The sequence below is a fragment of the Nematolebias whitei genome, chromosome 13 (genome assembly GCF_014905685.2).
Source record: "Nematolebias whitei isolate Nwh7 chromosome 13, NemWhi1, whole genome shotgun sequence".
NCBI classification, from domain to species: Eukaryota; Metazoa; Chordata; class Actinopteri; order Cyprinodontiformes; family Rivulidae; genus Nematolebias; species Nematolebias whitei.
In genome coordinates this window covers 29,644,267-29,670,301 of record NC_056510.1, presented here as the reverse complement: position 1 = coordinate 29,670,301, position 26,035 = coordinate 29,644,267, and the positions used below count along the sequence as shown (strand labels likewise).

At 39.2% G+C, this 26,035-nt stretch overlaps 2 protein-coding genes across 2 annotated transcripts in view; both read right to left on the bottom strand.

Annotated features, from left to right (window-relative positions):
- Nucleotides 1-26,035, bottom strand: part of klf12b (Kruppel-like factor 12b) — a 267,312-nt gene that overhangs the window by 134,731 nt on the left and 106,546 nt on the right. The window lies entirely within an intron of this gene.
- Nucleotides 24,125-26,035, bottom strand: part of tbc1d4 (TBC1 domain family, member 4) — a 58,038-nt gene continuing 56,127 nt past the window's right edge. The window contains exon 22 of the mRNA XM_037687052.1: nucleotides 24,125-24,355. Coding sequence (XP_037542980.1) covers nucleotides 24,125-24,355 — 231 coding nt within the window. The remainder of the gene's footprint in view (nucleotides 24,356-26,035) is intronic.

Sequence of the window (26,035 nt, the reverse complement as noted above, 5' to 3'; positions counted from 1 at the left end):
ATATATCTGCTGTTATAACATAAAACCTTTGTCAGGTTATGAAATTCACACTACTCTATAAATCAAAGATCAAACTTTCCAAGTGAATAAGGAAAAATAACATGTAACTAACAAATAAATAACAAAAAATGTAAATAACATTAACTTTTTTCAAAATATTTTTGTCACAGTTAAAAGGGGCAGAACGGTCCAAGCAACAATTGTGAGCTGCTAAGAACATGTGACAGGTGTAGCATTTTACAAACAGCAAATGTCTACACAGCCTGGCAAGGTCGTACATCAAACTAATGAGAGATGGTTTTATTATAGAAAGCATTTGCCAGCATAAACACATAAACCTGCAGTCCCAAATAGATTGCTGCAAATTTAACATAAAATAATAAAATACATTTAATAAGTATAATAAACTCAAAATAACAACATTAGGGTTGAAGGCTCATTTTGGCATAGCTCCGGGTTTGATGTGAAAATGCCCATGTAGATTGTATTCTGATGACCACCACTGTCTCATAACACAAAAGACATACTGTTTTCTCTCCTTGAAACACAAACACATATTCACCTCCCCATCTTTCTTGAAACAGCCTTCCATCTGCATTAATTTTTCTCTTCCTGGACATTGTGGGATCATTGTTTGTATTTCTCAATTCCACTTGTTTGGAAAATGATGTTGATGTGGAAAATCTGCAATCTAGAGGTGGGATGCTGTTACTTCACAGGTAACATAATCTGTATGCTTTATGGGAAATGTAGTTTGTTAGTTTTGTTGTCAGTGCACCCTTTTACTTATTTATTATACGACAATCAGACTTTATAAGCTCTCACAGGCCACATAAAATGATGTGGGGGGCCACATCTGGCCCACGAGCCTTAAGTATGACACATGTGCTCTAAATGATCACCAAACGGTAGCGAAAAGATCTGAGATATAGGAGAAACACTAATAATGTAAAATAATACGGCAGTAGCTCGAACATGAGTCTGTGGTGAGCAGATGGATGTGAATGAATACAGCAGCATGAAATAATGAGCAGCATGAGATCAGCAGCATGGATAATCAGCAGCACAGATAAGTCACATATCACCAATTAAAGTGGCATTACATTGATTTTCCTGGTTAGAGATTTACAAGTCTAACAGCTTCATGGTAGAAGCTGTTCCTCAGTCTAGTCTAGTGGCTTGACACTTAATGCTTTGCTGTTGTTGTTTGTTTGATTGTTTGATTGTTTGAGTGTTTGTCCATTTGCCTGTTAGCTCAATATCTCAACGACCGATCTAAGTTTAATTTTCAGAAAGTCATCATTTGATGTACATCTTATGATTTACTTTTGGAATCCCCTCAGGTGAGGATGACCACCACAGCTAATCAGCTTTAGCAATATCATCTAATACAAAAATAGCCATGACGCTGTCAGTTTTACAAATTTTGAGCTAAGAGTTGGTGTGGTACTTGATGAACGTCATCCCAAACAGTTTTTGCAAGATGTTTGATTAACATGTTGGCATGGTACGGTATGGTATGCTATAAAGTTTATTCGTTTTAAAAAACAAAACAAAACAATTCCATAACAATATAAAAAAAATACAAGAGATTTAAAATGAAAGGCAGCAGAAAGAAGAAAAAATCATATTATATCTGCCCCTTTTTTCAAACAATTATTTCAATGATAATAATCTTCAAGTAACAGTACAAAACGAACAACTCTTTCTAATTTTTCTAACTCTAATACAATACACACTAAGCTACTTCTGTTTTTTTTTTTTAACAATTCAGCTTTGATTTTTTTCTTAAATGCACACACTAACTTGGTATTTTTAACACCACTCTCTAGACCATTCCACAATCCAACTCCTTGGATTGAGGTAGACCTTCCCTTCAGACTAGTTCTGAATTTTGGTTTGACAAATATCTCTATCCCCTTAAGATTATAACAACTTTGTCTTTTAACAAAATTTCTTTGAATATTTAACGGTAATGTGTTATTTTGAGCCCTATACATAACTGATAAAATACTGTAATCTACCAAATCATGGAACTTCAATAACTTCAGTTGATAAAATAATGTGCTTGATGGGCGACTGTAATGCTTTCTGGTGATAATTCTTATAGCTCTTTTCTGTAAAATAAAAATAGGTTTTGTAAATGTTTTACATGCTTTCCCCCAAACATCAATGCAATAGATTAAATGTGGAACAATGATTGTGTTATACAACATGTACAGAGCTTTATCATTTAATAATTCCCTGACTTTGTATAGTACTGCAATAGATTTAGCTATTTTTATTCTTACAGAATTTATGTGATTTTTCCATGTTAGCTGTTCATCATTAATTACACCCAAAAATGTCATCTCATTCTCATCTCATCTCGCATGCAAGGCAGCGGGCAATACTTGCCCATTCAAGAAATAATATTTTTATGTTTTTGTGTCTTAAACAGACTCTTAACACTCATATACCTCATCAATGTCATATCAATAATGAAAGCATCTTCAATGTGATTTGGTAAGCAAAACAGCTCGATTAATTCAGCAAACATGTCATGTCTTTGAAACTGATGGTCATATTAATTTATTTTTTAAGTTTGTTGCCTACAATGTTTGTCTACAAAAATCATTAACAAAAGCTCATGGACAATAAAAAGTATAAGGTAACATTTTATATAAAATTGTATTGGTCCATAATTACGGCAGTGCCATTCCTCTTACGTCCTTCATCGTGGTGTTTTTATTTATAAAAAAGGTAACATTAGTAGATCAGCACCTCTCGCCTCCATTCAGATAACAAAACCAACATTTAAAGTGAACATAAATAATGACTGATTCTGCATGGAAGCTCTTCAGGTTGACTTTATGGATCTCTGAGGTCTGAAAGATCGAACTGCGCAAAGCTGCTTCTCCCTTGTTTGCCTGCCTGGCCTGTTGGACCCCACAACGCAGCTCTCCAGAAAGACCCCCAAGCGATCTTACATTGAGTGAGGCAGAGCAGCAAGCTGAAATTAAAGCTGTTTCACTGCGGTTAGTTAAATAGTTGGACAGTGAGAGCATGGGGTGGCCCTGAGTCAAGGCTGAGGCTGTCTGAGTGGAAATATCAAGAATATGAGGGTGGGGGTGGCAGCATGCAAACTAAAGGAGAACAAGGAGGAAGATACTTTTTGCAAACTACTTAAAAAGTTTTGGTTTATTTGAGGTGAGTGTATTCTTTAGTGTAAGTTTTTTTAGCTTCAGTGCCTCTTCCTGCTGCTGTCGTGGAACAATAGGAAGCAATAGATTATATAAGATGACACTATATCACTCCACAAGACAAAAACTGCTGCAGGTCGCTTAAAAATGACCAAGAGAAGTCACCGAGTTTACAAACTCTGCAATATAATTTCACTTTTATATACTCCAGATGTCTGAAAACATAAAAATAAAAATCTATAAGCCAAAGTGTGAGATAGTTCCTGGGCTTTTTCAAGCGACTCCATAAGTTGTAAGTGAAATAATTGATACCTTTGTTGCTGTGTCTGCTGCCTCAGGTTTCAGCTCCACAGTAAAAAAAAAAAAAAAGTGTTTATGGAATTATGTAACTGTTCACCATAAATCTGGGTTAAGGAGCAAGGGGTGGATCTACAAAGTCCGTCTACCCCCCATGACTCTGACCACATGTCCGTCCCACATTCCTGAGCCCCCTGCTAAATGTGTTTTCTGAAAATCTGTGTACTTTACACGAAACGTTAAGATACAAATCAAGCCACAGCAAGCTCGTCAGCTGCAAGTTTCCTGACATGTGACTCTGTCCCCAGGAAACACACTGAAACCATCACTCCTGACTGCAATCCCAGTGTTCCTCCTGCTTTTATTTGCTATTTTTATTCTCGTTGGACTTTGTACGAGAGACTCATTTTTCCTAATGTTTACAGGCTGTGGTGTGTGATGGCTGGAATAGAGAGGAGTAAACATCCTGAGCCACGTTCATTTACATCCATGAGTGGTTTGTGCAATGTATGTATCAGTCCTTCAAGAGGAACGGTAGCCAGAAACATCTGTAATGCCTTCAACTGGAACATCAGGAACAGAACAATTAGGATCGTCTGATCACGTCATACAATGTAGGCATGTATTCTTTGTCGAGTTTAATAATATACTGCTGTCCTACTTGAAATGCTAATTTTATGATACAACCAAAAAGCATGCACTTTAAGACACAAACTAAACTTCTCTGTGGTGGAACTTACTGTGGACAGGCTGTTAAAATACTGTAGTAGAAGTTTTACAGTACATGGTGCACTCAGTGACAGAGTATTTTCTCCTGGACTGTACTAATGTGCTCAGTGTGGAGGTTCTCATTATCCACTATCCTCTGTGTTCCTGTTCAGTGGGGTCTCTGTGCTCACACGAGAGTCCCACTTGCCTGAGGGTAAAGGGATGGTGATGGGGATGACAAAGAGAGCAGGACTTAACTGTTTCGCTGCATTATGTTTTACACTCGCAATAATGCTGTAAAGGAAGAAAGAATAATTTCATCAGCACGAGATTAGAATGGCCTTTGTTGCGAGTTCATTTTGCAGGATGGTGATTTTAAATTGTGACGATCCCTGGAAAGAACTGGAATAATGTTCATTAGGAGGCTTATTTAGATGTTTTCTTATTTACTCGAGAAAATTTTTATAACAACTGCATAGTTTTATTTGCAGATGCTGCTAATCAGTGGACATTAGGTAAAAATCCTAAATCCTTAGGCTTACTTAAAGGGTTTGTATTCCACAACTGTACATTTGTTAAAAAAATTTAAAAAAAATTATACCAGCCCTCAACTCTGGAACAACTGAGAGAGATTAAACACAACCCTAGTTCCAACAAAGTTTTAGAGTTATGTAAAATCAAAATGCAAGCAGAATCCAATGATTTGCAAATCTCATAAATCTTTGTTTTATTCACATCTACACAAAGTAAACATATTAAATGTTTAAACTAAAAGTGTTTTGTTTGCCATTTTTATACACACACACATACACACACACATATATATATATATATATATATATATATATATATATATATATATATATATATATGGCACGTCATTTGTGGTAACGTCATACAATGTAGGCATGTACATGTATGTATGTAATACTGCTGTTGTTCAGAGTATTGTTTTGTACTATTAAGTGTTTAGTGTATCTCTTAGATTATATCAGATCCTCAGTACTGTTTCTTTTACAATTTATATTTTGCTATTGTTGAATGTAACTGGGACCCTACGTGCACAGTTTCGTTCCACGTCATGTGCCACATGTGATGTGAATGACAAAGAACCTTGAACTTGAAGTATTCATCTTTCTCTATATATGCATATATTATTTTTTTAATAAACAATAAGATCATTTTTATTTTTTATTGTCCGAAATACTTATATAAAAAAAGTTGAGACAAGGGACAACAAAAAGCCATTAAAGTAAGTGGTATGAAAAACAAAAGAGCATTTCAGACGATCTGTATCTTTCTGATGTAAAAATGTGTAGAGTTGTCCAGTCTGTGAAAATCTGCATCTAAAGAGAAGTGGAATGATTTATGAGTAACGTTCCTCAATGGAGACTTGCAAAGGCTTTTAAAAACATCCAATAACCTGTAGTTGTACAATCATTATGACAATAAAAGAAACAACAAGGACATCTATTGTCAGATGGCAACTAAGTCAGTATTAAAATAAATAAAAATCAGTAGATGTATCCTTGTGTTAAAAATTTAAAAAATTTCAGAAAACGTCTCAAAATCTTGTCAAATTTGTATATTTGGTTAGAAAAACAACAATGAATCTTTTCATGACTAAAACATGACAAGAGCCACAGAAAATGAGCAGGTGGGCGGGTGGTGGACTTTCATTTGAACAGTGTTACACTTTTGACCAAAAGCAGTCAGAGGACAGCGCATGACACGTTGCACAGGTAAGGCCACACACCTACAATACTAGAAAGAGCAGATCGAGGATTAAAGATTACATTTCAAATCAGTGATCACACTGAGTCAAAAAAATCTTTAGTGAGAAAAACTGTACACACTTTTTCTAGTGATGATACATATGTATATGATGTTTTGTTAAACTATATTGAGCAGATAAGAACTTACAGGTAAGACAAGAGTAACATATACATAAACGACTGGGTGAAGACGATCCCATTACATGTCTTCCTTTTGACGGGTGTATAAAAATGTATTTTAGGTGGATTTTGTAAACAGCTGCTCAACTGAAGCAAAGACCAGTGAAACGAGTAACACCAGCAGATATTCATTTGGTTTGTAAATAACTCGTTCTGATCTTTTGAATAGGATTATGTAGAAAGTTTAACAACAAACATCTTACCTGTTGTGGACAGCTCTTTGAACGGCCACAGTTTGAATATATATAGTTTAATTAAAACCAGAATGAAGAGCTAATAATTAGTCTGGGAAAGGCAGAGTTTATGAGGCTGTTTACACAAAGATGTTTTTATTGAAACTCTAGCATCCATTATCTTTTAACCGCTTCTTCCTTTTCGGGTCTCGAGGGTCACTTGTGCCCATGTCCAGCCATCACTGTGCAAGAGGCGGGGGACACCCTGGACAGGTCTCCAGTCCATCACAGGGACACGTAGAGACAAACAACTATTCACTCTCTCACTCACACCTAGAGACAATTCAGAGTTACCAATAAGTCTAACATCATGTTTTTGGTCTGTGGGAGGAAACCAGAGTACCCAGAGAAAACCCACGCATGCACAGAGAGAACATGCAAACTCCACCCAGAAAGGCCCCCAGACCGGGATTTGAACTGGGACAACCTGCTCGCTGAGAGGCAGCAGCTCTACCAGCTGAGCCACCGTGCTGCCTGAAACTGTAACATTTATGTTGCAATTCATTTACACGACAACAGTGAATGATTTTTCTGCGCTTGCGATAGCAGCAGCACAACAGTAAGCAGCCGCGGATATTAACGTTCAGTTAGTGTTGCTCAACTTTTTCTTTGTCTTGGAGCAACCCAACCACATCCTTGGTCCAAACAAAGGTTCCTGTATTCACCAATTTGGAAATAATCACTTTGTTTCTCATTCTGCAACAGCGTGAGTCTTTTGCTGAAGCAGTGATGACAGATATATAATAATTACTTTTTTATACCCCACCACCCACACACACACACACACACACACACACACACACACCTTTTCTGTGCACAGTCACAACACATCTCATTTTATAACCTCCCCGCTCTGAGAAAACGCACCTCACTCAGCACAGTTCATAGTTTGGGACAAAACACAACAACTTTGAAGTGACTGTACTAAGTGTGTATGAGAGTGAATGGTTGTTTGTCTCTATGTGTCTCTGTGATGGACTGGAGACCTGTCCAGGGTGTCCCCCGACTCTCGCACAGTGATGGCTGGACATGGGCACCAGTGACCCCAGTAACTCAGAAAAGAAGAAGTGGGAAAAGATTATCTATGTATGTACATTCCAGTTCAAGATGGCGGTTCCAGGGTGTTTGACTTTCCTGCCTCTGCAAACCTTGACTGTATTTGTGTTGCTTTTTGATGTTTCAGTTAATTTTATAGTTTTTTATGCTTTTATGTGTTAGTGTACAGCATTTTTGGCCAACAGTGTTGTTCTTAAAGTTTTTAATAAATAAAGTAGTATTGTATCGTGTTAGATTGTATGTATGTATTGTATGTATACGTATGTACGTACGTACGGATGGACAGATGGATGGATGAAGGATAGATTTTCATCTTCATTTTCTTTCCATTTTCTATCTGGCAACCCAGCCTGGCATGGAAACTTCAGCTGAACCATTGACCTTTTTACAGTTAATCACACACATGCTCAAAGTTGTGTTTTGCAATGCTTTGGGGTCTAGATAAGATCATGACTACTTCCATTTTGTTCAAATACTAAAAGTCTAAACAATGTTCATATCTACCTAAGGTTTAGCTGTGCTCTACAGTCAATCCAACACCCAGGAACATTTTGTGTTGCTATCACAATGTAAAATACACACACACAAAAAGTAAATACATTTTCAAATATATTTGTATATAACAAAGGAGGTGTAAAGGGCCAAAACAAGACATTAATGCAAACCGAAAATAGTTAGGACCATATTTGGGTGTGCGGTGCTGATTTTACACATTAGTGCATTAGTAACTGTAAAAAGGTCAACATTAGCAGGTTTTAATTATGTTGTCACCAAACTAACATTTCCAGAGTCCATTCTCATTTAAACAGTCCCCCAAGTAGATTATTGACATCTTAAAAATACTCCAGTATTTTATGTGAACTCTATTTTATTATCACTGCCAGTTGTACAATACACAATTACTCATTTAACTCTGTGGTTGTATGTAAGCATCAATAGCAGTAGCAGCTAGCTGTGGCGTTCATGATGCAGTCTGGAGCACGTTCAACAAGAAAACCTTAATATGGCTGCCAAAATAATAATGTAACACTGAAATGTGTTATAGTTTGTGAAACAGTGTTCACATGAAACAGTATGTTTGAGATTAGAGTTGTTTTAAGATGACAGCAATTTATTCTGGTCTTGATCTTTCTCAAAGTAGCCATTAGCTCGACAGTTTTTATTTGTCTTCAAACTGAGATTGTTCAAAGAGCTATGTACAAGAAAGATATAAATTGTTCACAACCTTTCCATAGAACCCCTTCAAAAGATCGGAACTATCACTTTAATGTACCAGCTATGCACGATGTTGTAAGCACACATCTGTGACAAGATTCAATGTTTACACAAGCAGGAGGGTCCAGGAATGGAAACTGTGCTCTCAAATGTGTGACCTCCTGTGTCCTAGTATGTCGCCTCCACCCGACCACACCCCCTGCTACACACACACACATGCATGTGCACACACATACAACCTAGACAGGCCAGGTTGCCAGAGCTACACAAACTCCCACCCATTAGCGGCAGGATTCCAGGATAACCATGGCAACTGGTCTCTCACCCCCGGGGAGACGAGCAGCAGAACTGAAAGGCTCCATTCAATTTCCACATCCCAGTACAGCACACACAAAAGGACACACATGCACTCCTTTTCACATAGTCAACACACACTCACTGACAGGCACACTTTCTCTCTCTCTCTTTCTGTCTCTAACTCACACACACACACACGCACACAGAGAGAGAGACATGGACACATCCAACGCAACCCACTTGCTCTAACAGCCTCGCAGTCACTCCAGCCTTCCCTGCCTGCCTCCGCTGGGGTGAGTGGGAGCTTGTTAGAGAGACCGCACACTCACTACATCCTCTCACCCACGGTCCTCAACCGCACATACAACAGTGAAACATTAATTACACCTCGCTCATTGTGATTAGACTTTTAGAGCAAAAATAATTTAAAAGATGACAGACATGTGAGCATAAGGGTGAACTTCCTTCACCCTGGAGGCATCTTATCTGTGTTTGCTTGTATCATCTGACTGCACCCTGCATGTACATGTCACATGGCAGATATGAGGAGGTGACACGTATAAAAATTTCACCGACACCTTTGCCTACATTTCCTACTCCGATCATAAGATATCACACCATAAGATATTGACTCACATCAGTGTAAGGGCTAATAAGGACGTCGTTATGATTGCTGGTGAAACCTCCATCATGCTTGAGTGATCACGGCATGCTCTCCAAGTTTCTAACGGCAGAATGTGCTCGGTGGGTTTAACCAAGAGAAGGAAGGAAAGGTTAATGATGCACTGTGGGAAATCAACCTTTAAGTGTCACAGGTATAGGATCACAGTATGGAGGGGAACAGGTGGATACTGGCTTCATGAGATGGGAAAATCCTCAAGACGAAGGAAAGAATAAAAGGATGTCATTAAAAACACAGTTGACTGACAAACAGCTCGGAAACGCAGGATGTTGATTGTCTCCTGGCTCACGTTAACACAGATCATCAGATGTGAATGAATGTGGAAATTGTCTATTCAAGAAAATCTTGATTGGCATTTTAGCTGGCCCTCTGCTTTTGACCAAAGCAGCACAGGTTTTGTGGTAGTGGCAGGAAGAAGTGGGGAGGTGAGGATGTGCAGAGAGGAAGAGAGAAAGAGGGAGAGCAGTTGTTTAGTTAAGACGGATGGACAGGTGGGAGGACTGGCAGGGAAAATGAGGTCAGAAAAATCATATCTAAAGGGAGTGGTGCTGTTTTGAAAAACAATGTAGGTGGGAAGGGAGTGAAGCGGAGAGATCTGGAACAAGGGATGGATGGAGGAGGAGAGGAGTGAGGCTGGCATTAATGATGGGTGCGCCCGGGGCCACACAAGTACAGCTGTCTCCCCTCCCAACTTCAGCAATGTCAGATTGGTATAATAAAACACAGGAACAGCTTGGCTTGGATGGGGAAAGAATTCTAATAAAAAACAAGACACCAGAACTCTAAAAAAACAAGTCATGTCATTTTCATCGTGAAACTCACTGATTTGTTTGAACAAATTCCCAGCAGAACATTAAAAAGTTCAATTTACATTTCAGGTTATTAAAAGTACAGGTCGGTGAAAAATCCTTAAACAATAAATATCTTACTTGTTTTAGATAGCTCTTCGAACGACCTCCGTTTGGATAAATAAAGTTCAAGTCTGACTAAACTGAAAAACTAACGACTAGTTCTAGTATACGAGACTGAAGCCGACTGCTGCCATTTCACTTCAAATCAAATTAAAAAACATTCATAGAGATTTATGCAGACACTTTTTTGTAAAACCTTTATAGACCACCCTTAGTTTCACATTACACTGTTAGTCTGGCAAAATGAAAATCCCACTGGAAGTAAACCAGACACTCAACCAAAGAGATTATGTAAATAAACATGTATAATATTGGAAATGATGGAAATGTTTATAAAACCGTTTTCCAACAAACTGATGAGGTTTTATATTTGTGGCTTTTCACAGGAGTTATTTTTAAGAATGCAGCCACCATTTTTGGCGTGGTCATTGATCAACCTCGCTGCTAGCTCATCAGTTTACTTAGAATAAAACTTTATTTCTCCAAACTGAGATCATTCAAAAAGCAAGCTACAAGTAAGATACTAATTTGTTATTCAAGGATTCAAGGATTCAAGGGATCTTTATTGTCATTCGCACCACATGTGGTAGATGAGGTGGAACAAAATTGTGTACACAGGGTCCCAGTTACTTCCAATAAAGTTTAAAATATAAAAGAAAACAGTAATAAGATCTAAGATATGAACTAAGAAAAATGTTAAACTAAAAATACAATAAGCACAGCGTATAATAATAAGCGTAGCATAAAAACAATACGCCGAAAAGCAGCACGAACATGAGTCTGTGTGAGCAGATGAGCATGAATGAACACAGCAGCATGAAGCAGCAACATGAAACAGATCAGCAGCAACATGAAACAGATCAGCAGCAACATGAAACAGATCAGCAGCAACACAAAGTGATTTTTCACAGTGATTATCCTGATTAGAGATTCATGAGTCTAACGGCCTCAGGGTAGAAGCTGTTCCTCAGTCTAGTGGTTCTACACTTAATGCTCCTCAACCTCTTGCCTGAGGGGAGCAAGACAAAAAGTGTGTGTGCTGGGTGAGTGGGGTCCTTCATGATGCAGGTGGCCCTCTTCCTGCATCTGGAGGTGTAGATGTCTGTGATGGTGGGGAGACTGACTCCAACATGTGCAGCCTTCACCACTCTCTGCAAAGCTTTTCTTTCTGCAGCTGTGCAGCCTCCATGCCACATGTTGATGCTGGAGCACAAGATGCTCTCCACTGCACACCTGTAGAAGGAGGTGAGGACTGAGCTTCCCAGACCAGCTCGCATCAGCCGCCTGAGGAAGTAGAGTCTCTGATGTGCTTTATTGATCAGAAATTGATTATAACCTTTACATAAAACTCTGCTTCAAGGGATATGAACTATGATTAACTTTAATGTTGTTTACATCACTTTGAACTGGTTTAGGTAGAAGTACTACAGTTAGCCTTACAAATCCTGATTTACGTCCTCATTTGTAGTGGATGGTAAATGGTCAATGGACTGTACTTATATAGCACCTTTCTATCTTATTTCAAAATACTCAAAGCACTTTACACTACAATCTGTGTCCTCATTTACCCATTCATACAGCTCTCTACTGGATCTCTACAAAGCTAATTGAACAAATCATTCTAGTGAGACTAATCAGTGCTTTAGATCACATTCATACACTGATGGGACACACACCAGAGGCTATGAGGGGTTCAGTGTCTTTGTGGATTCGAACCACCAACTCTCGCATTGGAGGATGACTGTTCTAACCACTCAGCCACAGCCGCCCCATATTGGCCAAGTCTTTCAGTTTTTCAACGTTTGTGGGATATTAGCTCTGATCAAACTGATGAGCTAGCAACTAGTTCAAGAAGTGGATTGTAGTCATCTTAAAACAACTTCACGAGTGTTTGTCACATATTAGCTTATAAATCAACTTAAAATTATACTTTTCCAAATGGATGTTGTTCAAAGAGTTATCTACAACAGGTAAGATACTGTTTGTTACTTTTCCACCTTCAAAATGAGCAACTTTTTTTTTTCAGGCAGCCTCTGCGTGAAACACATTATTTTGCTTTTATGGACTTTCCAAAGGCTGACATCACAATGTGTCCAGAGTGCACTGAGTCACACGAGCACTGCCCACGACCTCCTCTTTGTGCTGGTGTTGTTTGTGGTCTTGTGAAAAGGTAATACTCGAACAGCATGATGTCAGACACCCTATACTGGCGTCACACCCAGTCCCTTATCATTTGATCATAATACACCCAGATCAGAGATTTTCTAACCATGGACACTCACACAAGTAAAGTCAGCCCTAAGACTCTCCCTGTGCCTGATCTTTATACAGAATCTGCACTTTTATTTGATGGACCTGCATGTGGGAGGATATCAACTCGTCTGACTCACTTCATGTCTGTCTGACCGCCCCCTCCCACTGGCCCAGTTGTTTCTCTCCTTTCTGCCCATTTTTCTTGTCCTTTGTTGAGGTGATGCAGCCCAGGCACATCACCACTTGACTAATGTGATTAGAAAGGAGCTGAGGCGCAAAAGCACTACTCTGATCATTTCAGTCACCTGGGACTGGTCACATTTGTTGGGGAACCCTATGAGGGCGGAGGGGTGTAAACGCCTTAATGTGATCTTCAGACATCTTACTTATGGTTTGTGAGCTTCACCTCCTTTCCCTTTGTTTTTATTTGTCAGAATATGTGCACCAGCTCGGCTTGAGGCATCTGAGCGCACGGGGCCAAACAAGAAAGTGGGGGCGATCGCATCTTGAAGTGCACTGACTGTACAAACATGTAAATATGTAAATCTCTTGTGTCAAAAAGGATACTGAGTGTATTTGGGCCTCCGGAGGCTCCACAGATGTACAAAGCATTTGATGAGGTAAGCCAGGCGTTATTCCCCTGCATGTTCTGCAGCTGACCCTCGAGAGTGTTTCTGTGTGTGTGTGCGTGTGCGTGTGCGTGTGCGTGCGTGCGTGCGTGCGTGCGTGCGTGCGTGTGTGTGTGTGTGTGTAACAAGAGGAAGAGCTCTCGCCAAGAAAGAGATGAGGAAGACATGACATGCATTTCGTTAATCACAAAACTCTCCAGGCAATATGTGTGGACTTACCTGATCTTAGCGACAAGAACCAAAGGACCGGACTGGATCGTCCTTGAGAATAGGAAGAGTGTGCGTTATATTAGTGCTGTGTTTCTTCATTATAGCCCCATTTCCTCTGTCACTCTTGGCTGTGGTCGTGTAGCATCAGCCCCTCTGGCAGCTACATCCATGACAGGTACAGACGCAGTAAAAAAAAACACTCTGTAGGAAGCAAATCTGTCACTGTGCTAACTAAAACATGTCAGTGAGGGAGAGCAGTCATGCCTGTGCTGTGTGGATAGCTGATTGGAATTCAGGCTGTTAACTGTGAAATGTTTATTTCAGAGCTTCAGAGCAGGAAGAAACAATGAGAGAGCTCTAAAAAAGCATGAGCAGCAGGCGACGGCAGAGAAGATGGAGAGAAATCAAGGCACGGCTGAACTATCTGACACGGTTTGCATATTTGTGAGTGTGTGTGTGTGTGTTCCTGTCCTCAGGGAAAGCCAGCTTCTCTCTCTGGACTAGACTGAGCCCACCTGAGTCTCTCATGCCTCCCCCCACCCCTCCAGCTGTTTCCCCTCACTAACTACCTCCAAATCTTCACAGACATCTCCATCCTTCAGTCACTCCCTCCTGATCTTTGGGAGCCACCAGTCCACTGACACACATTTTTCCAGCAGTTTGATGTTTGCTCATCTTCCTGACAGCACCATTATTGATTTGAATTATGAATACTCGTGTTGGAAAGTTAAAGTCGAGCTGCTGCAGAGACACTCCATGACCTGCACCACCGCGCTGACGGCTGCGGCCGTGTGTTTTCAGCTAAATGACTCCAGCTTTTAGTCTGTGCAGTATAAATTGCCATATAAGGCAGGAGAACCCTTTCCAACCTCGTTCCTCCTCCACGGTCTCTCCTCTGCCCCTTCACTGCAACTGGCTCACACTGACAGCTTACTCTCCTGTTTTAGCTAAAATTCTGCTCCGTTGCACTCATGCCATAAACATCTGCCTCAAAAGAACAATCGAGCAACCTATGGAGATATTTTTGCTCAACATATACTCTGAGTGTTACACCTTGCATGTGGTCTTTGCTAAATTTCAGCATTGTTGTTGGAGGCAACCCAGTTTATGTGCGAGCAAAATATCTCATGAACCATAAAATACATTTTAATGTAACTCACACAAAGTATACTTCAAATGTATTGTTCGAATACAACTGATGAAAAGTTTATCAGTTGTAGATGAATATATAAAACATACAGGAGTCAATCCAAATCAAGATTGTCACCAAAGCTAATCAAACTCAAAAGTAAAAAATATATGGCTATAACACAGTCTTACAAATGTCAAGCTAGAATTTGGTGTGGCAATAGTGGACGGTCATTCAAAACATATTGATTCTGCTTTTAAGTCTTTGTACTTGCTCTATAATACAATCATAGTTCCGCATTTAATTTATTGTGTAAATGTTTGGGGTACAGCATGTAAGACAACAACTAAGCCTATTTTTATTTTGCAAAAAAAAGCTGTAAGAATTATAATGAGGAAAAATTATTGTCATCCTTCTGGTACTCTATTTTGTCAATTGAAATTACTTAAGTTTTATGATTTGGTTGATTATAATATTCTTTTAGTTATGTTTAGAGCTCAGAATTGCTCACTACCATCAAACATTCAGAACTATTTTGTGAAAAGGACCAGTAGTTATAATTTAAAGGGAATAGAAATGTTTGTTAAACCTAAGTACAGAACAAGTTTAAAGGGTAGATCTACTACAATAAGAGGAATTGATCTTTGGAATGGTTTGGAGGACAATGTAAAAAAAGCGAAGTCGATACTAACATTTAGGAAAATGGTTAAAACTATTTTGTTAAAGAATTATATTTAGTTGTTTCTATTTAACAAATTATAAAGGTATTTTGATGAGACTATTCTTTTGTATTACAATAAGCAAATTAATGTTTGAATTGATTGTTTGAATTTGATTGTTTAATAGGGAGCAGATATAATAAGAAATGTTTTCTTCTTCTGCTTCCTTTCATTTTATGTTTTTTTGTTTAATTTTTTTCTTTCTAAAAATTGTCATTGTTTTTTATATGAAATGAATAAATTTACAATAAATAAATAAATAAATAAATAAAAAGTAGGGATGCACCGATCCACATTTTTAAACTTCTGATCCAATTCCCGATACCCATATCTGGATATCGGCCGATACTGATACTTTTCCGATATCATGATTTTATGAGGCTGTAATAATCTCCTCTCAAGTACAATTTGCACAAATCTATGCATGCATGTCCAAAAAGGCAACTTGAGGTGAGTTTTATTAATGTTGGATAAGTTTCAAAGTTAGAATTAAATTCTGCTAACAGAAAACATGATTTTTTCCATTCCTAGCTTTAAAGTGGATATTAAAGTGATTAATTTAGTTCGTTTAAAGTTATTTTATAAATTTTTTTAAATGAGGGGTAAATATTATAATAATATTTTTCTTCTTTCTGCACTCTTCATTCAATGTATTTTTTTGATGAATTTGTTTTATTTTGTTTCTTTTAAATTAATGAATAAATTTATTAAATTATATATATATAATTTTCTTGTAATTTTCAATTCATATGTATTTTTTATGACTGTGTACTGATGTACTAATAAATATCTCCTGGAGGGTAAACTATATCTTGGCTGCAAGTATCAAGCTGTGAAATCCTTCGTTTTCTACAACTAACAGTTGATCAATAATTACGATGAAGTTTAGCAACTTCTCAGTAAACATTCGAGCTCCGGGGCTTCAGCGATGTGTTCTTCTTGTTCAGTCTGAAGCAAGCAGTCTGATAACACAATCAAGTTATTAAAAATTTTAAACAGAAGCTGCTATTCAAGGTTCTTTCTTGTCATTTGCATCAGATGTGGTACATGAGGTGGAACGAAATTATGTACACAGGATCCTAGTTACATCCAACAATAGCAAAAATACAAAGTGTAAAAAGAAATGGTAAAAAAGGATCTAAGATATCATCTGATATATGCTAGTCACTAATAGTGCCAAACAATACAATGAACAACAGCAGCACGAACATGAGTCTTTGTGAGTGGACGAGTACGAATGAATGAATACAGCAGCGTGAAATAATCAGCAGCATGAGATCAGCAGTATGGACAATCAGCATGGATAATCAGTGGCACATATCAACAATTAAAGTTGCAATACAGTGATCCCCCCCCCCCCCACACACACACACACACACACACACAGTTATAATCCTGGTTAGGGATTTATGAGTCTAACAGCTTCAGGGTAGAAGCTGTTCCTCAGTCTAGTTGTTCTACACTAAGTGTAAGTGAATAGAAAACATATATGTACAAATAGTTTTTACTTTGTTTCAAAGAAGCCATAATGTTTTTGCAATTCTTTAAAGTGGTCTTGATCATCCTTTCTTAAGGCTTTCTGAAGGTCTTTAAAACATTTTATTTGTACTTTGTCTGCTTTTCCACTCATTTTCTGTGCAGTTCTTATACCTGACTAGGACAGCTTACAGGTTGAGGGTAAACAAAGAAGTGAAGGTCTTTTCAAAGTATGTGCAGCAGATATACAGTATCAGAAAGTTTTTATCTTTTCTTTCGGCTGCTCTCTTCTTCAGGAGTCGTTGCAGTAAACTAACTCGCACGAAGACATGGCAATTGTTGTTTGCTATGTTCGTCCTGATGCAACCACAGACCATCGAGCTACCACAGCCCTCTGTGTGAAGCAGAGAGCTGCTATCTGGGGAGCAGATGGGTTAAGGGCCTTGCTCAAGGGCCCAGGGTGGAGCAAATGAGAGTGGAGGCAGGTGTGGTGCTTCACCATTTCCACCCACATTTTGATGTTGTCAGTACTGGGAGTCAAACCGCCAACCTTCTGATCACAGGCCCACTTTCTCTAACCTCTGTGCCACCAGTATCTCAGTATCGGAAAGTAATTTCTTTAAAGAAAAAAAACCCCAAAAACCCATGAGAGTTATTTCAGATGATCATCAACTGTCGGTCAAGTTTAGCTCTTTGAGAATCATTTTGTTGGAGCCAATACATTTATTTTGAGTCATACTTTGATATTTTTGTGTTTTTCATAGATTCAACAACAAAAAAGAAAACGAGGCGCATGTTTGTGGGTAAAAATAGTCAAAATATTATTTTCCTTTGTCTATTCCTTGGGTTTAGGAGCCTAAGCATGAATATTTCACAGGTCAGAGTTCAAGTTGCTTAACAAACAAAACCCTTTAAATGAAAATGTAAGTTTAAACTAAAGTTTAAACTTACAGATGGTAAATGGACTGTACTTATATAACACCTTTCTATCTTATTGAGATACTCAAAGCTCTTTACAACACAATCTGTGTCTCATTTACCCATTCATACAACACTCTACTAGATCTATACAAAGATTAATCAGTGATTTACCACATTCATACACTGATGGGATACACATCGGAGACAATTAGCGGTTCAGTGTCTTGCCCAGGGACACTTAGGCATGTGACTGCTGGTGGAATCGAACCCCCAACCCTTGTATTGGAGAACGACTGCTCTAACCACTCAGACACAGCCGCCCCACAATGTGGGGTTAAAAAGTGTGAACATTAGAGGGGTAGAGTGACGAGGTCTGACAGAATACACAAACTGACACCATCAGCTGAAACAAAACCATCCAGGAACTCCTGAAGGTTTATGTCACCAACGCTGCCTTCCTCAGTTAAAGAACTGCACCTCCAAGGGTTCATTAACGTTTACAACTAAAAGAAAGAGAAAGAACTAGAAGTGCACTTCAGATTTTTTTTTTAGGTCATTGGGCCGTCAGGTAAAAGAAATCTGTCTCAGATCAGTCACATCACTAATTTTTGGAACGTGCCCAGAATCAATACCAAAGCTTCTGATCTTCACAAATCCAGTGGGAGTGATGAGGAGGGTGGGAAGCAGGAAAGGGAGGCACAGATGAGTTGAAGAATGAAAATAGTGAGGATGGAGTTAAAAACACACACACACACACACACACACACAACAGAGCTGATAAGTCTTCAGCAGAGGAAGTGTTGTTCTGGGCCAATTCCCTGCGGAGACCCTGTATCCAACTGTTCCCCTGCTGCAGGATGTGTCCTCGTCTGGGAATACACGAGGAATGTGGCCCCTTTGTTTAGTGTATGATAGGCTCCTGGTTGGCGGTCACTGGTGTGTCTTGTGTGTGACAAGCTCCAGGCCTGGCACAAGCTGATCAGAGCTACACTCAACAGTCCATTCAGGGTAAGACCCTCCAAGGAAAAAACAATGACTGAGCTCATAGCTGCTGTCTCTCAAAGCGCCCGTCCTTGGCCAGTAAAATACTTGCTTGGCTCCCTCTCACTGTTTTATTTATTTCTAAACTACACGTTAAACGGAAAGACTGAGATGGAATTAGTGGCTGGCAGTTTTTATGATTTTTTTTTTACTGGAACCCCTGCCAGATGAACTCCACCTACATGTTCAGATTTTAACTTTTAAATTGATATTTATCTCATATTTCATATGGACATGAGCAGCGTGGAAATAACGGATATTTATGAGCATGTTCTGCACACGTGTAAGCCAGTTTGTGGTGAGGCTGCCTTCAGTCTACTAGAGCTGCGATTTCTAACCTGAGCCCGGCCCGACCCAAAACTCAGGCCAAAATAATGTGTTTGACGGGCGGGCCAGGTCAGTCTCGGGCTTTGATACGGTTTTACGAATCATACAGCACAAAAGAAAACTAAATAAGAATGCATGATATAAATTTGTGTTAATCTACTTGTTGAGGAGGAGACAGGTCCGACCAGCCGGTTTAAGAGGTAAAAAAAAAAAAAAAAAAGAGTCCACTTATAAGTTCAGATGGATCAGCTGATCACCCGCCGCATGCATCTCCACACCTGCCGTCATCTGTGGTGAAGTATGAAGCTAAAAAAGCTGAAGCGTTCAGCACGTTCAATGAAAATAGGCTTGTTCAATATTGTTGTTCATCTGTATAATCTTTAGTTGTTTTTTTTAGGCTATTTGTTTTGAATGTTAATATCTATTTGATGACTTGTTAACAAAAAGAAATACTATATCTTCCTTTCGTTACATTTTTAAGACTATCATGTCAAACTGATTTGCTTAAAGCAGTAAAGGCTTAATTAAAAAAAAGGTTTTTTTCAGGTTCGGGTCTGTAACTACAGTTAATCGGCCAGTCTGAGTCAGGTTTGGAAAAAAAAAAACTACGGGCTCGGGCTGGGTCAGATGTTTTAGGCCCAAATGCAACTCCATACACAACATTGACGAGCAGGGACTGAGACTGTTGCTATACACTAAGTTGAGTTTTTCAATGTAATTTCTGTCTATTGGATTTCCTTTCACCCTGGACATGTCACCAGTTCATCACAGGACCACATAGACAGACAAACATCTACACACCCTCACTGACACTTTAAAGTTACCAATGAACCCAACAATGTTTTTGGTCCGAGAGAAAACCAGAAAAAATCCTTGTGCATGAAGAGAACATGTTAACTCCACAGAGAGAGGCCCCAGCCAGCTTGTGAACCTACAGCCTTCTTGCTGTGAGGCGACCGCTGCACCGCCGTTCTGCTTTGTTAAATTTAAAACAAATATAAAACAAACTAACCTGTGCACATTTTCTCACTTTTACATAATTTGCTCAAGTATTATAGTTTTTATACACATGAAGTCAATGCATGGAGAAGTTAGCCCAAGAAATTCTTGAAACAGGTAAAAAAAAAAAATTTAAAGGGGGGGGGGGGGGGTGTGTTACATTTTCACCTCCTACCTTCCTCATGGGTCTCCACAGTGAGTGAACTCACATAATTTGGCAATTGATTTCACACCAAATTCCATTCTTGGTGCAACCACCGAGCTACCACGGCCCACAGCCGGGGAAGCAGCTGGGGGTGGGGGGTCAGGGCCTTGATCAAGTGCCCACAGTGGAAAAAATGAGGGTAGAGTATCAGCACTATCCCTTTCCCACCCAAACTTTGTTGTAACAGTCCAGGGATTTGAACCTGCAACCTCTCAATCACAAGCAATGGTGTCATTAAGATGTTGAAGGAGAAACGAGAAGTTTTTAACCAGAGTGCTGTTGATGTTTTTCCCAGTTTAAAATTCATGTGATAACTTAGACTGTCACCTGTTTATTTATTTATTTTAATCTTTATTTCACCTGGAAAATCCCACTGAGATTAAAAATCTCTTTTGCAAAAGAATCCTGGCCAAGACCGGCAGCAGCACACAGAGGTTACACAACATTCACAGCAACAACAGAAAAAGTTAACTCTGTCAAAAATAAATTAATTAAGTTTATAAAAACAAAATATGACAAAAGGCACCACACATTTTTAACGTGTAAAATACCATTATTAGGAAAATATTTACCTCTAAATCTACAATATTTATTTATTTACAAATTTATACAATTACATGTGAGCTTTATAATTATTTTTCTAACTTATACTTTAATTCTTTAGTTTTCACATACTTCATTCTTTCAAGCCTTCAATATTTTTATTTATTACTGTATTTACTAATAGAAATAATTTAATTTGCTTTACTTTTGTCTTAAAAGCAATGAGGCAACAATGATTGGGACCAAAAAGTCGTCATTTAATTTCATTTTATTTTACAACACTATGACAAATTCAGAAATTTGTACAAATCTGACGGATTCTTTTCAAAAAGCACTATTAACAAGGATTTTTTTTTTTTATGTGTAGTTCTCTGCCCAAAGCATAAAAAACAGACTGAAAAAACTTTAAATACTCTCAAAAACTGTCCACCTTTAGCCTTTTACACAATATTACATTTCCACGTACAAAAGATTTCCATTAAAGGCTACAGTTGAAGTGCTAAAAGGACAAGATTAGATTATTTGTACCATCAGCCCTCAGGTTTGAGCACAGTGATGTAAGCAAGGACTTAAAGAGCACCTGATGTAAAGTAAAAAAAAACTCATACCTCAGTAAAGTCCTTCTGATTAGACCTGAAAGGTTAGGCACAAAATAATAAAAAATAAATCAAATATCTACTACCAGTGTTTGGTGTCTTATCAAGTTTTCTTTAGAGAATGAAAACGATGGAGAACAGTTAAAACATTTTTAAGGACTCCATTTTGAATAAATTCATTAACTTAATAGTTTCTAAGAAACAAAACATCTTTGGTTTTGCGACAAATACTGTAGTTACACAAACTACATTTACCATCAACAGATTTTTAAAATCAGCTGTTTGATATGTTTTAATCTATTTAACAGGGAACTATATTTACACCCCCTGCAGAATCTTGCTGCTGTGATTTAACAAAAGTACTGAAAGTTCACAGGGCGTGTGCACGTGATAGCTAAACAAACATGCAGCGCTGGCTGCCACATGATAAGGCTTGGACTGAAGCTTCAGCGTAAAAACTTTCCACTGAAAATGGACAAAACTGTGTCACTTGTCCCCAAGGACAGTAGGACTGATAAACACTTACCCTGATTTGATTTTAAGGATGACTCGGACTGCGCCTCCTTCGATAAAAACTGATAATGGTGAGTCAGACGTGGAGGTGGAATAAAACAAAACTGAGGAGGGAGCCAGGGACACTCTTTAAAAACATAAAAAGTCTGTCCGCAGCCACTTCGCAGCATGTGTGCGCATATATTTTATATAGTACTCAGTGAAAAGGAGGCTCGAGTGTGCTCGACTTCTTGTTTTTCCTCCTTTTCTCTTTGCTCACCTCAACACTTGAGTTGTTCTGCAAAGCTGACGTTAAAAGGAGCACTGCTTCTTCTTCAAGCGCTGAGCGAGACAACACCAGCTCCTTGGTTTTAAAGTCGAAAGTAGCAGATGTTACCACCTCAACAATAACTGCCATAAACAACAAAAATAAAGGAAGTGTGTACATTCAGCTACACCTTTATTCTGCAACTCCTGGGGAGTGCCAACTAGGCCTGTCACGATAACAAATTTTGCTGAGCGATTGTCTCAGAAATTATTGGCATAAACGATAATATTGTTTGAAACTTAACAACAATTACCGGTAGTAATTATTGTCAATTTTAAGAAGAAATGTTGGTTCATTTTTGAATGTAGTAACTTTTTTGACCACCGGATGGCAGTATAAGACGGTTTGAACCAAAGGATGGATAGTGAGGGAGCGAGCAGTGTGTCTCTTTAATAAAAATGTGAGGGAGGCCCCTTGACGTGACATGGGCTGTCTCTCCTTCCTGTTTTTCAATTCTCAAAATGGTGGATGCTCGGTGTGGTTTGAGCCCTTTAGCATTTGTCACACAAAGCTTTTAATAAAAAACAGTAAACAAGTTCTCAGCTTCTTTTTTCAGAGAAAAACAACTTTTTTACACAAAGGCACGGGTTTCAATCGTGAATTTTGGGGCTTCGACAAAACTGAAGTTTTTTTCCGAGGTCGGCCTGTTAGCTTAGCTTGTAGCTTAACTTCTCAGCTTAGCTGCTTTTAACGATCCATAAATGTGATTTTGGACGGTTAAATGGATTTTAAAGAGAAAAGAAAAAAGACACGGAAGGGTCAGTGAAGAGCACCGGAGTTGAGCCTTTTGTCATCCAATGTCTTCAGTAGAAAGAGAGAGAGAGACATGAAGACATGATAAAGCAGATTAATGAAAATGAGGTTGATAATTGTAATTTATCATCTGATGATTTGATTTATTGTTTGTTGCGACAGGCCTAGTGCCAACTCTTAGTTGGTGTCTGTAGATGATGATTTAAAAAAAAAGAAAAGTAGTCGGCTGTGCGGCCGTGCAGCTGCTCACACAGGAAGTCGACGAGGCAGACAACCTCACATCCTGCCTGAGCTCTGGAAGAAAATAATTCCTCCTTAACAAACAACAAGTGCAAAGATCTCACACATAAAGGTGTTGGGCAAAAGAAAACATACTACACATTATATCCAATAAAAATTAAACGCAAACAAGTACACAGTGATGATAACATGAATATTGCTTCAATCATTTCGGGGGATTACGATCAAAAAGCATGTGAAGTGAATCAGATGAAATAAGAAAGCAAAGAAACTCTCCTGAGTTTTCGTCGTTCAAGTTTGAAAACAACAAAAATCAAGTCAGGATCTCCGGTAATGGCTGTAATTAACCCTAAGGTCCAAAAAGATTGTTTTCCAACAGGCACCTTGTGTTGGCTGCGTGTGTTTGATGCTGCTCAGGTAGTGACCTCATCAAATGTCCCCTTTGAGTGGTGTGAACTTGAAGGATGATGCAGACGCTGACTTCTCTTCAAACTGGCAAACAGCTGAGACTAACAGCAGCTCCTTCAAAACTTTGGGAAGTAGAACAGAAGCCTCCTCCCACCCACCAGCATTACATAATAACCCCCCCAATCCAGTCTGTTTGTCTCGGGACATCACACTTTGACAAAATGCTCACACCTCAGCAGTACGGCGGAGCTCGGCAGCTTCGTTTGTCTCAGCATCAAGCCTGTGCGCCCCCACCCCCCACCCCCAGCCCCCATTACCATCAGGGCTTCTTGGCTGCAGTTTGGGCTTTCCCGTTGGGTCCTGTTTTGATCTGGGTCATCTCCACATCTGTCAGGGCATCGGGGGGAAGGCAGGAACGCATGCGTTCTATGGTCCTCTGGTAAGATACCCTCTCCTGCTCCAGGGAGCGAATCATGTGCTTCATTTTACTCTCCCGGGACAGGAAGCTGTCGACGCTCGTCTCCAGCGACTGGATCTTCTGCCGAGCGGCCTAGAGGACGCAGAATTAGACTTCAGTCAACACAGACGCAAAATAGACACAGATGTTACAGAGCAATAACTTATTTTATATTTAAACTGTGGAACAAGATGTTTTAAAACAGTGTAACCAGTTGGGATCGTTGTTACTGCTGAAGGAGAACGACAGTGTTTGTGAATTATCACACGGGGACAGATTTCCATGAAACTCTGAGAAAGTAATCATTGAGTGAGCATCTACACCCGTTTACCTTTCAGACTCAGCAGCGTTTAAAATGGCCACTACGGCTAAGCAAAGTTGAAAACTGCAAAAATGATCAGAACGTAGTAGCTGAGCATTTTCTACAAAACATACTCCGAGCACTACACGTTGCGTAATTCAATTCAATTCAATTCAAAAACACTTTATTAATCCCAAAGGGAAATTATTTGTTGTAGTAACTCGTTATCCTCATTTCATTAAGAGATGTTATAGATACTGATGGCTGTAAACAGGAAGGATCTCTTGTAAAGGTCCATCCCACAGTGGATCCTAACAAACTGGCTGCAGATGTCGTCCGATCCGTCCACCCAGACTCGGCTGGCCTCTCGGTTCCCCCGGGCTGTAGGACTGCCTGAATGCTGGGCAGAACTCCTCCCAGAGGGATGACCACTCCTCCCAGCAGTCTGCCGAGCTCCTCATAGCTGTGGACAGACAACTGTAGGTGCTGAGGGACGATCATGTCCTTCTACTGTCATGAGCCGTGTTTCCTGCTAGTTGCGGGATCTCAGTGGTCAGGCACTCAAGCACAGCTGGCAGGTAGATGAGAATGCATCCACATAACATCCTTTTCAACTCATTTGAGAGTTGGGGCCGTAGTTGAGATATTATTTGAGCTTTTGAGATGTTAGTCAGCTGCTGTTGTTGTAAAAACCTCCTTGTTGCTATGGTTACGCATCATAACAAATGTCCAAAACAAAAAAAAGTCTCAGTAAAAATTCTTCCAGCTGCACAGCATCTGATACCAGAGGAAACAATCACACAAAAAATGTGATTTACATCCAGAAAACCAGGAATTAAGTTTCTAAAAGCAAAATCTCAGAATGAAAGTAACAGAGCTGCTCCAACATGCAGCCACCTTGAGCGGCGCAATTCTAGAATTCTGCTTAAATTCTGCTGATATTCCTGCTTAAAACCTAACCTGTAACTATTAGAGTGAACTGTGTCTGTCTGTTAGCAAAATATCATATGAACCACTGGGTGGATTTTCATGAAACTCTCAGAAAGTTATCACTGGGTGAACATCAACACCTGATTAACTTTTGACAACAACCAAGTTCAAGATGGCCACCACAGCTGATCAACGGTAGCAAATGCAAGAATGGCTACAACCCAACAGGGGGCGAACAGACTAGTCGACTAGTCGGTTGTATGACATCTCACAAGTTTTAACATTTCATGTCGACTAGTCGCAGTCAGTGATTGTGTCACGTGATCAGCGCCGGGCCGCTGGATACAAAAAGGATTCTTGCAAGCAGATGGAAGGTGCGGAGCAGGACAAGTCTTCCTGAACGGGTAAAAAAATCATCAACAGTGTGGAAGTATCTCACTAAATATGATGCTTTTATTTTATTTAGTGGATTAAATGAAATAAAACTAACTTTTGCAGCTAAATAGTTTTGGTTTTCCTGTGACTTATTTGCAGTATGATAA